The sequence below is a fragment of the Diaporthe citri genome (assembly GCF_014595645.1).
Source record: "Diaporthe citri strain NFHF-8-4 chromosome Unknown scaffold_2, whole genome shotgun sequence".
In the NCBI taxonomy this organism is placed as follows: domain Eukaryota; kingdom Fungi; phylum Ascomycota; class Sordariomycetes; order Diaporthales; family Diaporthaceae; genus Diaporthe; species Diaporthe citri.
In genome coordinates, this window is record NW_025064847.1 from 1,500,456 (window position 1) to 1,513,761 (window position 13,306).

The window sequence follows — 13,306 nt, forward strand, 5'->3', positions numbered from 1 at the left end:
GATGGGTCCCTTCTCCTGACCCCTGCCACCTCAAGCTGCACTGCACCTACTCACTCTGCTCTGCTGCCTTCACTCAGTGAGAATACCCGCACCGCGGCAGCACTTCTGCCTCGATACTGGTCAATGCTTTATCCCACTGGCATGTTAAATGGCCAAATTACCCAAATAGATCATTTTCTAGGCAACAAACCCGAGTGACTCACATATTGGCGGCCAAACGCGTTGACAGCTGGCATCGACCGACACTCACCAATCTGCCGGCCCGTCTTTTTTCCCCCACTTCTTCAAAGGACTGCCTGGAAAATTCATCTCTCTCACCTCCCAAGGACCCCTCCATCAGGAATTACTGACAACCCGCGAAGCGACTCGGCTGCACCACATCAAACTGGTCGATACCTCCTACGAACGGACCATCGATCAAATAAGTCAGCAATCAAGACACCATGTCTCGCTTTTTCCGCGGTGGTAACGACAGCTCTTCGGAGAGCAGCTCCGACGAGGAGGACCTCTACGAGTCCGAGGAGGAGGAACAGGAGGAGCAGAAGGACGAGTCTGAAGAGGAGGACGAGGACGAGGAGGAAGAAGCATCCGACGCCGAGTCCAGCGACAGCGATGCAGGCAAAGCCAAAGGTGCTTCTCGTTTCTTGGAGGGGTGGTCCGAAAGCGAAGAGAGCGACACGGAGCAGACGACGAAGGTCAAGTCCGCCAAGGACAAGCGACACGACGAGCTCGAAGCCACCATCACCGCCATCACAAACGCACAAAAGATCAACGACTGGAACATCATCTCCAATGGTACGTCCTGGCTCGCTCGGATCCTACGCACGTGTCTTCCTGCCTGTGGTGCGATGCTAACCGGCCGCAGAGTTCGACAAGCTCAACCGCCAGGCTGAGAAGCTTAAGGTGGCCGGCAAGGCCCCTAAGCCTTATGTGAAATGTATCGCCGAGCTCGAGGACTACATGAATGAGTCCATCGCCAAGCAGAAGGTCACTCCCAAGAAGATGAGCAAGCAGAACGCCCAAGGTCTCAACGCTGTCAAGCAAAAGATCAAGAAGACAAACAAGGAGTACCAGAGCCAGATCGAGGAGTACAAGGAGGACAAGGATGGATACTTGTGGGAGTCGGAGGAGGAGGAGCCGGTGCCCAAGTCCAAGAAGGTCCGACTTGCTGACGCCTTCACCGCATCTACTGACGACGTCGACGACGAGGGTTTCGCGACGGTTGGGAAAGGAGGCAAGACTCTTCTGTTCACACCTGAGAGCATCCTGAAGCACCTGCGCACGATTATGGAGTCTCGTGGCAAGAAGAACACCGACAAGCAGGAGCAGATCAAGATTATGGAGAAGCTCAACGAGATTGCCAACACGCCCTACCAACGAATCCGCGTCCTTCTCACACTCATCTCCACCCGTTTCGATCTGGGCTCTGGCGCAACTACGTCCATGCCGCTGGACCATTGGAAGGCGGCTGAGAAGGAGATCGGCCAGCTGCTGACAACCCTGAACGAGAACCGCGACTACGTCGTGATTGAAAACGCAGAGGAATGGGAGGATGATGAGAAGCCTCCAACCCTGGAGAAGGACCAGAAGTATATCAAGGTTCCCGGCAGCATCGTGTCCTACATTGAGCGCCTGGACGACGAGATGACAAGGTCTCTGCAGAACATCGACCCTCACACGTCGGAGTACATCGACCGCCTCACGGATGCGGCTGCTCTGTACAACCTCATCTTCCGAGCCCTTCTGTACTACGAACTGCTGCAAAAGGACGAGGCTCTGGCGATCGAGCAGGATAACATCAACCGAATCGTGAGCCGTCGTCTCGAGCATGTCTACTTCAAGCCCGCACAGGTCGTCAAGACCCTGGAGGAGAACTCATGGAAGTCCGTTGCTGCGGACGTCGATTCAGCAATCACACCACGAGCCAAGACCGTCGAGGCTTTGGATCTCGTCAACATCCTCAGCACCTATCTCTTTGCCAACAGCGAGGGCATCCACCGAGCACGTGCTATGCTTTGCCAGATCTACTTCCTCGCACTCCACGATGATTACTACAAGGCTCGTGATATGATGCTCATGTCCCACTTGCAAGAGACAATCAGCAGCTTCAACGTCTCGACACAGATCTTGTTCAACCGCACGCTCGTTCAAGTGGGACTTTGCGCGTTCCGCAAGGGCCTCGTCTACGATGCCCAAAACACGCTCCAAGAGATCTGCGGAAGTGGACGGCAAAAGGAGCTCTTGGCTCAAGGTGTTATGATCCAGCGCTATAGCCAAGTCACACCAGAGCAAGAGCGACTAGAGAGACAACGACAGCTGCCCTTCCACCTGCACATCAACCTCGAGCTCCTCGAGTGCGTGTACCTCACCTGCAGCATGCTTCTGGAGATTCCACTTCTGGCTCAGATTGGCTCTTCGCCCGATGTCAAGAAGCGAGTGATCAGCAAGACTTACCGCCGCATGTTGGAGTACCATGAGCGACAAATCTTCACCGGCCCCCCTGAGAACACCAGGGACCACGTCATGCAGGCTTCGAAGGCACTGGCTGCCGGCGAGTGGAAGAAGGCGACTGAGTTCATTCACGCCATCAAGATCTGGGAGCTGATGCCAGACACCGACAGCATCAAGGAGATGCTCGCCAAGCAGATCCAGGAGGAGGGCCTGCGGACATATTTGTTCACGTACGCACCCTTCTACGACACGTTGGCTGTCGAGACTCTCAGCAGCATGTTTGAGCTGGATGCGACCAAGACGGCTGCTATCGTAAGCAAGATGATCAGCCACGAGGAGCTTGCCGCCGCTCTCGACCAGGTCACCAAGACGGTCATCTTCCGCAAGGGCGTGGAGCTCAGCAGGCTCCAAAGCTTGGCCCTGGCCCTGTCCGACAAGGCCAGTGCCCTTATGGAGTCAAACGAGAGAACACTGGAGCACCGCACACAGGGCACAGCCAACGCCTTCGAGAGGACAACGCGACACGGCGGCCGCGGTGGCCGCGGTGGACGTGGTGGCGGAGGCAGGGGCCGTGGCGGAGCAAGAACAGACGGTGGCCCAAGGCAATCGCAGGGCTTCACAGGTGGCGCCCTGGGAGTCCGTGGTTAGGAGGTCGATGTGTTCTGCTCTGGGTGACTTATTTTATTCGGCCTTAATTGCATGGTACCGGTCCTGCTTGTATGAATGAGTGGAAAAAAGGGATAGGCAGCAGACAGACTCGTGTCAGTAGAAATAGCGAGTTTAGACGGCTGGAATTGATGACCTGAATTTTACGAAAACAAACTCCTCAACATGCACAAATTGATGTGAATTCCGATCAATGGCCAAAGAAACCTTTCTATTACACTGCTTTCATAGTGTGTTTCTGGTGGGCGAGTACTTACATGTGGCAGGTCAGGGTGGCTCCGATTAGATAAGATCCTCCACTAGCGGTTGGCAGCTTCAAAATTGTAAGAGCTTCCGGAGCGCGGTCGCTATGTCGACCCGTATCCTCCCCCGCAGAGACACCCACAATGCCTCCCAGAATACCAATCTCGCAGGTCACAAGATGCTGCCGGACCTCAATTGAGCGACGGGGCGTCCCAGGGACCGCGAGCACCCCGCTCGCTTCACTGTTCGCTGCGCTCTCGATACAGCAGGTGCCCGCACAACCGGCGAGGTCGCAAGCACGGAGCGCATCCATCCTCGCCAACCTCCGCGACAACAAAGGGGCATACAACAAGCGTATCCGAAAAGGTCGTGGTCCATCCTCCGGCTACGGCAAGACGTCCGGCCGCGGTCACAAGGGTCAGGGTCAGCATGGCCACGTGAAGCCTTGGTTCCAGGGTGGGCAGACGCCCTTGATCTTCAAGCATGGTTCAAGGGGCTTCGTGAACCAGTACGTTCTACATACATCCCTCGTCCCGGAAAACTACAGTCGAGGGCAGGACCGGAAATGCTAACCACTGCCGTGCCACTCCAGCCGCAAAGAAGTAATGTCCGAAGTCAACCTCGACCGCCTGCAAGCCTGGATCGACGCGGGCCGCATCGACCCGACAAAGCCCATCACGCCTAAGGAGATCATCCAGTCGGGCCTGCTGGGGCGCGCAAAGGACGGCGTGAAGCTACTGGCGCGCGGGTCGACGGAGCTCCGCTCCCCGCTCGAGATCGTGGTGTCGCGCGCGTCCGCGTCCGCGATCGAGGCCGTGGAGCGCGCGGGCGGCAAGATCGTCACGCGGTACTACACCAAGGACTCGATCAGGCGGCTGCTAAAGGGCCGGAGCGTCAACACGGCGGAGCCGCTGCCCGTGGGAGAGCACCACGTCCAGGAGGTGCTGGAGAGGGCGAGGGCGAGCCCGTTCACTTACAGGCTGCCGGACCCGACGAGCCGGTGGGACATCGAGTACTACCGCGACCCGGCGCACAGGGGTTACCTGAGCCACCGCCTGAAGCCGGGTGAGAGTCCGTCGCTGTACTTTAAGGTGCCGGGCGAGCAGGTCGCGAAGAGGGCTGCTAAGGCGGAGAAGGAGGAGGAGGGTGATACGACGCTGTTCTGATCGCGAGTGGTGGCGGGTTGAGGATGGGTGCATCTTCTCGGGCAAGCGTGTGGTAGAAGCTCGATATGTCAATGCATGCTTCAGCATCTAGGGCCTACTAGTCTGGGGCAGATTCAAGATCGAGAACAGAACGGCCGTTACTTGGGTTATGTGAGTTCAAAGAAGAGCTTCTCGTCCATTCACGGTTCAGTGAATTACTACATCCACTGTGTACTGGCAACCATTTCACCGCGGTGGCTTGATATAGGAGCATGTTAAAGAGTGGTCAAGCACACAATGAAGCCTTGCTCTTGTCTCCCGCATATGGAGCTGGAGGCCGAGTACTCAAGAGAACTGCCTGAGTGTTCGTGCCCAACTCATTCAATCTTGGGCAAAGACATCTCAGCCACGCTGGCGAGCAGGCGCAACATGATGTGTATGTCAGGCTCAGTGCGAAAAGAATCCCACCTGGACGTGACACTGCAGAGCAACATCTCTAAGAATAAGCATTCAAGGTAGGAATCCCAGACGCGCACTCTCAGGCTGGGCAAGGGCCGCCTGTCGCTGAGACGGGCAAGTCGCTTAGCGCTGTGCCTCCTATTGGGTGGGGAATCGCATCCTGGAGCTTCCCATGCACATGTTCCAGGTTGGAGCTTCGATGCCACCGTCTCGTACTGTGCACTTCTAGGAGTTATCTAGGTCACGTCCCCAAGTCAGTGACGACTATCACGATCGTTCTTGCTAAAGCGCCCCTCGCTACGTTCTGGTTTTTGTCGTCGCATCGGTTCGCTCTCGTCGCTGGTGTTCCAAGCGTCTGCCGCCCGCGCCCAGGATCCTCGGCGCAACTTAACGGCACGAATCGATTACGTCGCTTGCAGTTGATCCTACTCGTGCTTCTCCGCTGATCAGGACTCGAGGCTGCATTGCGCAAACGTCGTCCTGAGACCTGTCTCGACTCCAGCCAAGTACAACCAACCTACCCTGAACAAGAAGCAATGTCGCTATTCGGAGAGCCCGAGGCGGACGAGAGTCCGTCCATGACCTCGTCGTTCGCCCGCTCTCGGCAGTCGCTGTTCGACGAGGAGGACTCGAACAACCCGTCCAACTCGAACTCCCTCTTCCAGGACGACGACGTAGCCCGCAGCGGGACAGCGTCGCCATGGGACATGCCCACGCCGCGCAAGCAGCACTCGAGGGCCGAAATCGTCCGCAACCTCCTGCCCGCCTCCGACGTGCCGGATAGCTACATCGAGACGTTCGACAGCGTGGTACGCGAGAATGGCAGCGGGGGCAAGGTCGCGTCCGGGGGCGTTATGCGCGTCCTCGCTGCTGCCAAGATGGGCGCGGACGATCAAGCCAGAATAATGGGTATAATTGCGGCGGGCGGCGGGGAGGTCGCTCTTGGGAGGAACGAGTTCAACGTGTTCCTGGGCCTCATTGGCCTCGCCCAGGAGCACGAGACGATCAGCCTGGACGGCATCGACGAACGCCGAAGAAGTGAGTGTCCTGCTCCGTCCTGCTCCGTCTGCCAATCCATCAATCCACACTTTGCCCACCTCGCCCACGCAAGCGCCTGTACCGCGGTCCGCAGCATCCATCACAGTGCCCTCTATCTCTTATCTGTGACCGCCATTGGCACCATGTCCTGCAGGTGGATGCGCTGTTCGCCCGGCTGTGTTGTCAATTGGCCCGCCCACCCCCAATACCCATCTCGAAAGTCTCAGAGCTCCTGTGGGGCCCCCGGCCCCCTGCTGTGTGCCCTGCTTTACCCTACCTGACGACACGCATCTTACGTGCTTGGGTGTTTATAGCCCGCTTGCGTTTCTTTTCCATCGTCATTGCTGCTAACAGTCCTATCTCCTCGTACTAGACCTCCCAATCCCAAGCCTCCCAGGCATTCTAGGAACGCCCGCTGCAGAACTCTTTGCTCGTACCAGTGAACTCTCCGCGAAACCTCCACAGCGGCCGATAACTCCACCAGCCAAGGATACCGCACCCACACAGCCGTCGATGGAATACTCAGATGATCCCTGGAACACACCCGATGTTCACAAGCACCATAAACACGCAACAGAGGCCGCGCCTCCTCAGACACATGTCCCTGAAGAGCATCCTGCAGAGATCAACCCACCCTTGAATGGCCATGGCGATAGCAATGGCGCCCGCGAACCCACCGGACCGCCTGCACGCACAACCTCGACCTTCACCACAGCTTCAATAGAGTCTGTAGGAGAGCCCGTCCCGGCCCCGACGCGTCAGGACTCGTTCCCGCCGGCTACTTCTCCAGGAGCCGGCTGGGGTACCGGTGATTTCTTTGGCGGCACCCCGGTGGGCAATCCTGTGGCGTCGAACCCGGTGACAAGTCCTTTCGGAGCACCAGCGGGTATCAGCGTGGGTAGGGAGCATGCCGACCCACGGGCTGGCCCTATCTCAAATAGGACGATAGGTAGCGGCAGGACCGGCAGCGGCATCGAGGAGCATATTGTTGTGAACCTGCTGCCCGAGAAAGAGGGCATGTTCATGTTCCAACACCACAACTATGAAGTAGGAAGCGCCAGGAGGGGAAGCAAGGTAATCCGGAGATACAGTGATTTCGTGTGGTTACTGGACTGCTTGCACAAGAGGTATCCTTTCAGGGTGTTGCCGCTCCTCCCTCCAAAGAGAGTTGCCGGTAAGTCCAACGTGCCCAAGCCGGGGCACAATACATTCAGGCACTCGAAGCTGACCCCTCACAGTCAATGGGAACCACCTGTCGAACGATGGTGCCTTTATCGAGAAACGACGCCGAGGCCTTGCCCGGTTCCTAAACGCGGTGTCGAGGCATCCCATCCTCAGTCAAGAGCAGCTGGTCATCATGTTCCTGACGGTGCCCACCGAGCTCGCCGTCTGGCGGAAGCAAGCCACCATCTCCGTGCAGGACGAGTTCGCCGGCCGTGCTCTCCCGCCAGGGCTGGAGGACTCGCTCCCCGCCGAGCTCGAGGAGCTCTTCCTGCGCACGCGCTCTGGCGTGCGGCGGAGCGCCGAACTGTACATTGGCGTCTGCAGCGTTATGGACCGCCTCGTCAAGCGCAGCGAGGGCGTCGCGGCTGACCACGCCAGGATCGCCCTCTCGCTGACCTCCCTGACAGAGGCCACCGCCGACACGTACGCCACCGACACGAACGAGGTGCCGCTGGTCAACGACGGCCTGATCGCCATGAGCAAGCACCTGCGTACGTCGCAGACCCTCATGGAGGACGAGGCGCGCGCGTGGGACGAGGGCGTGCTGGAGGACCTCAAGAGGCAGCGAGACGCGCTGGTGAGCGTGCGTGACCTATTTGACCGACGGGAGCGCCTGGACCGGGACAACATCCCCGCCCTGGAGAGGCGCATCGACAACAACGAGACAAAGCTGGCGAACCTGAGGGCCAAGCCCGATGGCCTGATCAAGCCGGGCGAGATCGAGAGGGTCGTGGAGGCTATCATCAAGGTAAGTTTCAAAATGCCTCCACCATTGTTCTTCTTTTTTCACCCCCGCCCTCTACAGTGAATGCTAACCCGGGGCCACCGCAACAGGACAAGGAGTCCATTGTCAACCAGCACAACCGCTCTGTGTTCGTCAAGGAGTGCATCCGAGACGAGCTCATCACCTTCCAGTCCACGCAGTACCACGTCTCGCGGTGGAACCAGGACTGGGCCCAGGAGCGCGTCAAGTACGCGGAGATGCTGGCGGATAACTGGCGCCGGCTCCTCGACGAGCTTGAGGGCATGCCCCTGGGAGACTAGACCGCGGGCTGAAGGTATGGGACGTAAGATGGGGTGCAGCGGGCCGGTTTCGGTCAACGTTGGGGCATGCATTGGTGCTTCAACCAGAGGATATATAACGTCGGCAACGGCAGGGGAGCGTGTGGAAGAAGCTGAAATGATCACGAGAATGAGAACAGGAGATAAAGAACATATCAAAGGTGTGCACAATTTTTACTGCATCGGGGTGAGAGCGGGGAGGGGATGGGATGGAAGGATGTGTCCTGGGATGTACTACTGTATACTTTTTGTTGCCGCAGAAGCGTATAACTTAGCAGAGAGTGCCGATTCCATAGCGATACCCATTCATTGTGTTGCTTCTGGAAGACGGTCCACCGCGTGCTTGCGACCCCTCGACCACGCAAAACTCTCAACACTTCGGCCTGGGAGTCCAAAATCAAATCTGTGGTTCCACCAGAATACGATTGCGAGGGGGAGGCAGCATAACACAATTAGACGAATGCAACCTGACAATTGGTATTCCCTGTGGTATTCGCTTGCCAGACCCTTCATGTCCTTTAGAAGGCGGCGAGGAGGAGTAGGAGGCAGTACATAGACGCGTGACATCAACGTCCGTCCGTCCGTCCACTTTCACCAGCCAGTCCATTCCCAACCCCGCAACCTGGGCCTCTGCGAAGCATGCCTCAAAATGTCTCTCGATAAAGCACAATCTGCGATGCGGCTCTGTCTTCCTGGATGTCGACCAAGCCCGATCGCAGCCGTGATCCGTATTACGCCGTCGCTCAATGAGTTCAAGTCTTTGTTTCCCCCTTCCGCCGCCGAATGGTGACTGCTTTACATGTCTCCCCTCAAAATATGCTCACTCAATGCCTAATCTGAGAGCATTCTTGCAGGTCCTTTGTGCCCAGAGTGGACACATTTACTCAGTAGTAAAACCAATGCCATGCCGTTCGCGATGGACGTGGAGACTGAGGATTTCTCGCTCTTGTCACCTCGGCCATGAGTCTGCTGAGAGCCTGCAAGGGTCGCTCAATTAGTTGACGTCCATGGCCTCCGACTGCTCCCGCTTGCGGTGCCAAGCCACGAATTCATCGACGACGGCGGGCCACGAGTCTTCCTCGCTATAGAAGCTCAGAGCCTCGTCATCGATCGTTTTGTTGGCGAACTCAAGCGTCATGTTCCACATGTCCTTGTTGACGGAGCGGGTCCACTTCTCAGTCAGGAAATCCTCCCACAGCTTGGCCCAGTCGCGGTTGGCAGACTTCCAGGGGCGGCCTGGGGGCGCGAAGAGCAGCTGCCAGTAGACGATGGCGTGCTCGAGGGGGATGGACTTCTGGCTGGCCTCCTTGCCGGCGATGAAGGAGTGGCGGTAGACCTTCTTGAAGAGGGCGGGGTCGGTAGAGAGCTGGTTGATGAGGCGACGGACGTGGTTCTTCTGGGCGGTCTTGCCGAAGGTGGTAAGGTCGGTAGTAGACCATCCGTTGACGAAACCGTTGCGTGTGATCTCACCAATGCTGGGTGACTGAACGAGTTCCATCACGACGAACTGCTCGGCGTTCTCCATGTTGACGCCCAGGGCTTCGAGGTACTCTTGGGTTGTCTCAGCGGAGAGGGACTCCTTGGTGTCACCTCGAGCTGGGGTGACGAGGTCATCGTACGCCTTCTCGATGGCTGCGACACGTCCACTGTCTGCGCCGCCACCGCTGCTGAGGTAACTGTAAACAACCAAATGTTAGCCACCATTCGTTGCACTCGCAAGAACAAGAGAAGAATGCAAACAGATTCAAGCGCAGGTCCTCCATATCCTCCATGTTTGACGTTTTGTAGCGAGCAACGCGTTGGATGATGATGTGAGGTGCTGTGGGGGAATTTGTGGCTCCGTCAGATGTTTCCTCCTGACAAGTCCAGTGGCATACCGTGCAGTGTCTCTGGCGCCTTGCGCAGCCTGCCTTCTTTTAGCCATGGTTGATGGGGTATGCAGGGGCTCCTGGAGTTGAAGTGTGGTGGCAGGTATCGTGGGCACCGGGGTTGAAGGCGAGGGTTTCGGGTGGTCACTCCGACTCAGCTTGGGCTCCCGACGCGTGATCTTCTTCAAGAGCTCCCTGAGCATGTTGACACATGCCACAACCCAAATACACAATATATGCTTCTTCCTCGTTCAAGGGTCTTTTGTTCACCACTTTCAGGGAGTGGTCCCGTTGCAGTGAAGCATCCAATTCCAAGTAGGAAGACCAGGAACACACGCAAAAGTGGCACTAGCGCCAGCCCCTTGGGCTCGCACTCTAGGCTTCCGTTTTTGTAGTTTGCTCCACATATAGCACGCCCTGCTGACCTTTGTCCAAATAGCAGTCGCCTGGGCAAACTTCGAGCGAGGATTCGATTCGAGTCGGTAGGGCGTCCGGGGCAGAGCGTCGAGAACAACAGGGCAGGTAGGTAGGCAGCAGCCCCACTCAGCCGAAAACAATTGGAAAAGTGTCGTCAAGGCAAGTCAACCTAGAACTTACGTATCGGCGGCGAGGTCCAGCCTGTAGTTGGCATTCTTGAGGAACTGTCCCGCCCAAGAAATCAGCTCAAAGTCCAGACAAAAGAGGGAGGGGAAATTGCCCGGTCACAACAGTTGGATATACAAGTGAAGTGAGGTGAGGAGAGTTGATAGAGAGCCATTCCGGAACACAAGGGACTTCTCAGGGCGGTGTAAAGACACAGGATGGGACAGGACTGGACGGCAGGGGGCACGCATGACATGACATGGTACGCAAGGCAACGTTAACGTACCCGTTGTGCAGTCTTCTCATTGGCCCCCGTAGCTGCAACAAACTGCGCAACGAGCGCCTTCTGAGCGCTGTTGAGAGGAGGCATCTCGGAGTACCAGAGGGTGGTCGAGTGGTCGCAAAGTGTCGTCGTGTGCCAGGGGTCGGGCCGAATGTTTCGGAGCGGTCTCCCGCGTCGATATGACGAGCGCGTCGATCGGAGTAGGTGGTCACAGGGAGGACAGACTCGCTAAGGCCGGCGGGACAGAGACAGGCGGAGGGTTCTCTTTATCTTGTGCACAGGTGCTGCCAGGTTCGCCGGAGGGCAGTGGGTGGTTTTGTGCAAGGGAGGCAGATGGTGAACGGGGACCGAAGCCTGGGCTTAAAAAAGGTCTTGGGCACGCAATGGGAAGTGACGACAAGGCTGATGCGGGCGGACCGTCAAGTCCTGGTGGGGTAGTATCTGAGGAGTCTAGGTGGGGCGCCACGGGACGGCAAGTCTCCAAAGCGATTCTTTGCATGGGGTCTCGATACGGCACGAGTACCCATCCGCATAGCGACGGCAATTCTCTCATGCTCATGTAGACTGTGGGCATATTACATAGACATAATAGATTGTTACCCTTACCAAAGCCAACACAGAAATTCTGAGGGACCCAGGTATCCCTCTCAGGCTGTTGAGAAACCTCACGCTGGAGACAGCCCCCCAAAATTAAAAAAAGTTTTCGGTGCTGGGAAATAATCGTCATATACGTCAAGCCGTTCAGACACACCGTACAACTCCGAAGAGGCAAAGGACGCAAGGATCAGGATACATGAATTGCCAATGTCAGTATCAGGCCAGAGTCTACTGGAAGCACGGGCACTCCAAAGCACCAGAGCAAGAACAAGGTTGAGGCAAACAAGAGCCTAATAGATTAGTATCAAGAACGGGAGCCGGTACTCAAGCCCGAGTCTGTCAACGGTTGACTACTTGGTGCCACCCGAACTACCATTTTTCACATCACCACAGTGCGTCAATCTACAATAGATTGTCTTAAAGAGCTGTACTCCCTTGATTCCAGTTTCTTCCTGCGCGTCTACTCCGCGCGGTTGTATGGCAATGCCCGGTCTCCAACCTGTCTATCTGGTATGCAATCGAGTAGAGCCTCTGGAATATTGAACATCGTACACAGGCCGGACGTAGCATTCCAACTCGTTGTGTCCTTTTAGCCGCCGTCTAGTCCGTATGTGTCTTCAATGCTGTCGTCTCACACCCATGGCGTCGTGATTTCTCTCGGCCAACATTCCGGCACAGATATTGTACCGGTCCTTGGATTTCGCCTCCGCACAGTGGAATCCAAGATCATCTCCAAGCATCCCCTCAACCCACCTCCCAAGCCCCAAAACCTCTCGCTCTCAACATCCCTCCCCTATGCAACAACAGCCCAACTACAGCGCAGAGTTGGCCCAGCTGATCTGGCCGAACCGGCTGAGCGACTCGAGCTTGCCGTCGCCGAGCTTGACGCTGGTGGAGCGGATGACGCGAGGGTCGAGGCTGATGGTGCTGCGGACGATCCCTTGCGCCGCCGTCGACGCGTCGTACCGCATCGCGAAGTAGTGCCCGTTGTGGTGCAGCTGTTGGTTCTTGGACACCGCCCGCGGCAGCGCGAACACGCCCCAGTTGTCCACCGACCGCACGACGCCGCCGTTGCGGAGCACCAGCTGGCCCGCGGCGAGGACGATCCTGTTCGTGTGCGCGCCAAGTCAGTCGCCTCGTCTTGTGTCAAGGTAGGGTTCGGTCTCGCTCGTTGCGTTTCGTTTTTTGTCATTCAAGTCTGGGGGACGCGGGGAGGGAGCGCATACTCTTTGACCTCGGCGAGGTTGCCGGGTCGTACCTGCAAGCGGCGCAGGGCGCGTCAGCAAAATTGTCCGCAGAATTCAACTCCAGTGTTGCCCCAGACGTGGCAGGAAGGTGTTACTCACTATTCCAATCATCTCATACAGCATTGTGGCGGTTTGCGATGCGGCGACATCGACGAAGGAGAGTAGCTGCAAAGTAGAAAGGCTGGCAGGCAAAGCCACTGTAGAAGGCTTCGTCCGTCGCAAAAGCCCGCCCAAACGGCGAATGAGCTAAGGGCGGAACCTGCCGCTGGGAATTTTTGGGTGGGGCCCGGGGCGGAAACTGGATGCTCTTGGCGGACCCGACCCCGGTCGCCTGGCCCCCTTCCAACAGCCGAGCAGCCAGTCGACTACACACGAGTGTTGTGTTTGGGCGAAAGCCTTGTGACGGTTATCACGATCCAGATCCAATAAATACACAAAAAT

At 57.2% G+C, this 13,306-nt stretch overlaps 5 protein-coding genes across 5 annotated transcripts; 3 read left to right on the top strand and 2 right to left on the bottom strand.

The window, feature by feature from the left end:
* Window positions 1-443: 443 nt before the first annotated feature.
* On the top strand, window positions 444-3,099 carry INS49_006039 (uncharacterized protein; the record flags this gene model as incomplete). Its single annotated transcript, XM_043166814.1, has 2 exons — window positions 444-795; window positions 866-3,099. 2 exons carry the CDS (start codon window positions 444-446, stop codon window positions 3,097-3,099), a joined length of 2,586 nt encoding a protein of 861 aa, XP_043027958.1.
* Window positions 3,100-3,503: 404 nt separating this feature from the next.
* On the top strand, window positions 3,504-4,526 carry INS49_006040 (uncharacterized protein; the record flags this gene model as incomplete). Its single annotated transcript, XM_043166815.1, has 2 exons — window positions 3,504-3,868; window positions 3,953-4,526. 2 exons carry the CDS (start codon window positions 3,504-3,506, stop codon window positions 4,524-4,526), a joined length of 939 nt encoding a protein of 312 aa, XP_043027959.1.
* A 974-nt stretch (window positions 4,527-5,500) lies between these two features.
* Window positions 5,501-8,270, top strand: INS49_006041 (uncharacterized protein; the record flags this gene model as incomplete). Its single annotated transcript, XM_043166816.1, has 4 exons — window positions 5,501-6,002; window positions 6,580-7,176; window positions 7,241-7,974; window positions 8,061-8,270. 4 exons carry the CDS (start codon window positions 5,501-5,503, stop codon window positions 8,268-8,270), a joined length of 2,043 nt encoding a protein of 680 aa, XP_043027960.1.
* A 1,012-nt stretch (window positions 8,271-9,282) lies between these two features.
* Window positions 9,283-11,108, bottom strand: INS49_006042 (uncharacterized protein; the record flags this gene model as incomplete). Its single annotated transcript, XM_043166817.1, has 3 exons — window positions 9,283-9,964; window positions 10,754-10,797; window positions 11,025-11,108. The coding sequence occupies 3 exons, from the start codon at window positions 11,106-11,108 to the stop codon at window positions 9,283-9,285; spliced, it is 810 nt and encodes a 269-aa protein (XP_043027961.1).
* Window positions 11,109-12,430: 1,322 nt separating this feature from the next.
* On the bottom strand, window positions 12,431-12,988 carry INS49_006043 (uncharacterized protein; the record flags this gene model as incomplete). The annotated part of the gene is made up of 3 exons (XM_043166818.1): window positions 12,431-12,725; window positions 12,845-12,876; window positions 12,965-12,988. The coding sequence occupies 3 exons, from the start codon at window positions 12,986-12,988 to the stop codon at window positions 12,431-12,433; spliced, it is 351 nt and encodes a 116-aa protein (XP_043027962.1).
* Between the last annotated feature and the right edge of the window lie 318 nt (window positions 12,989-13,306).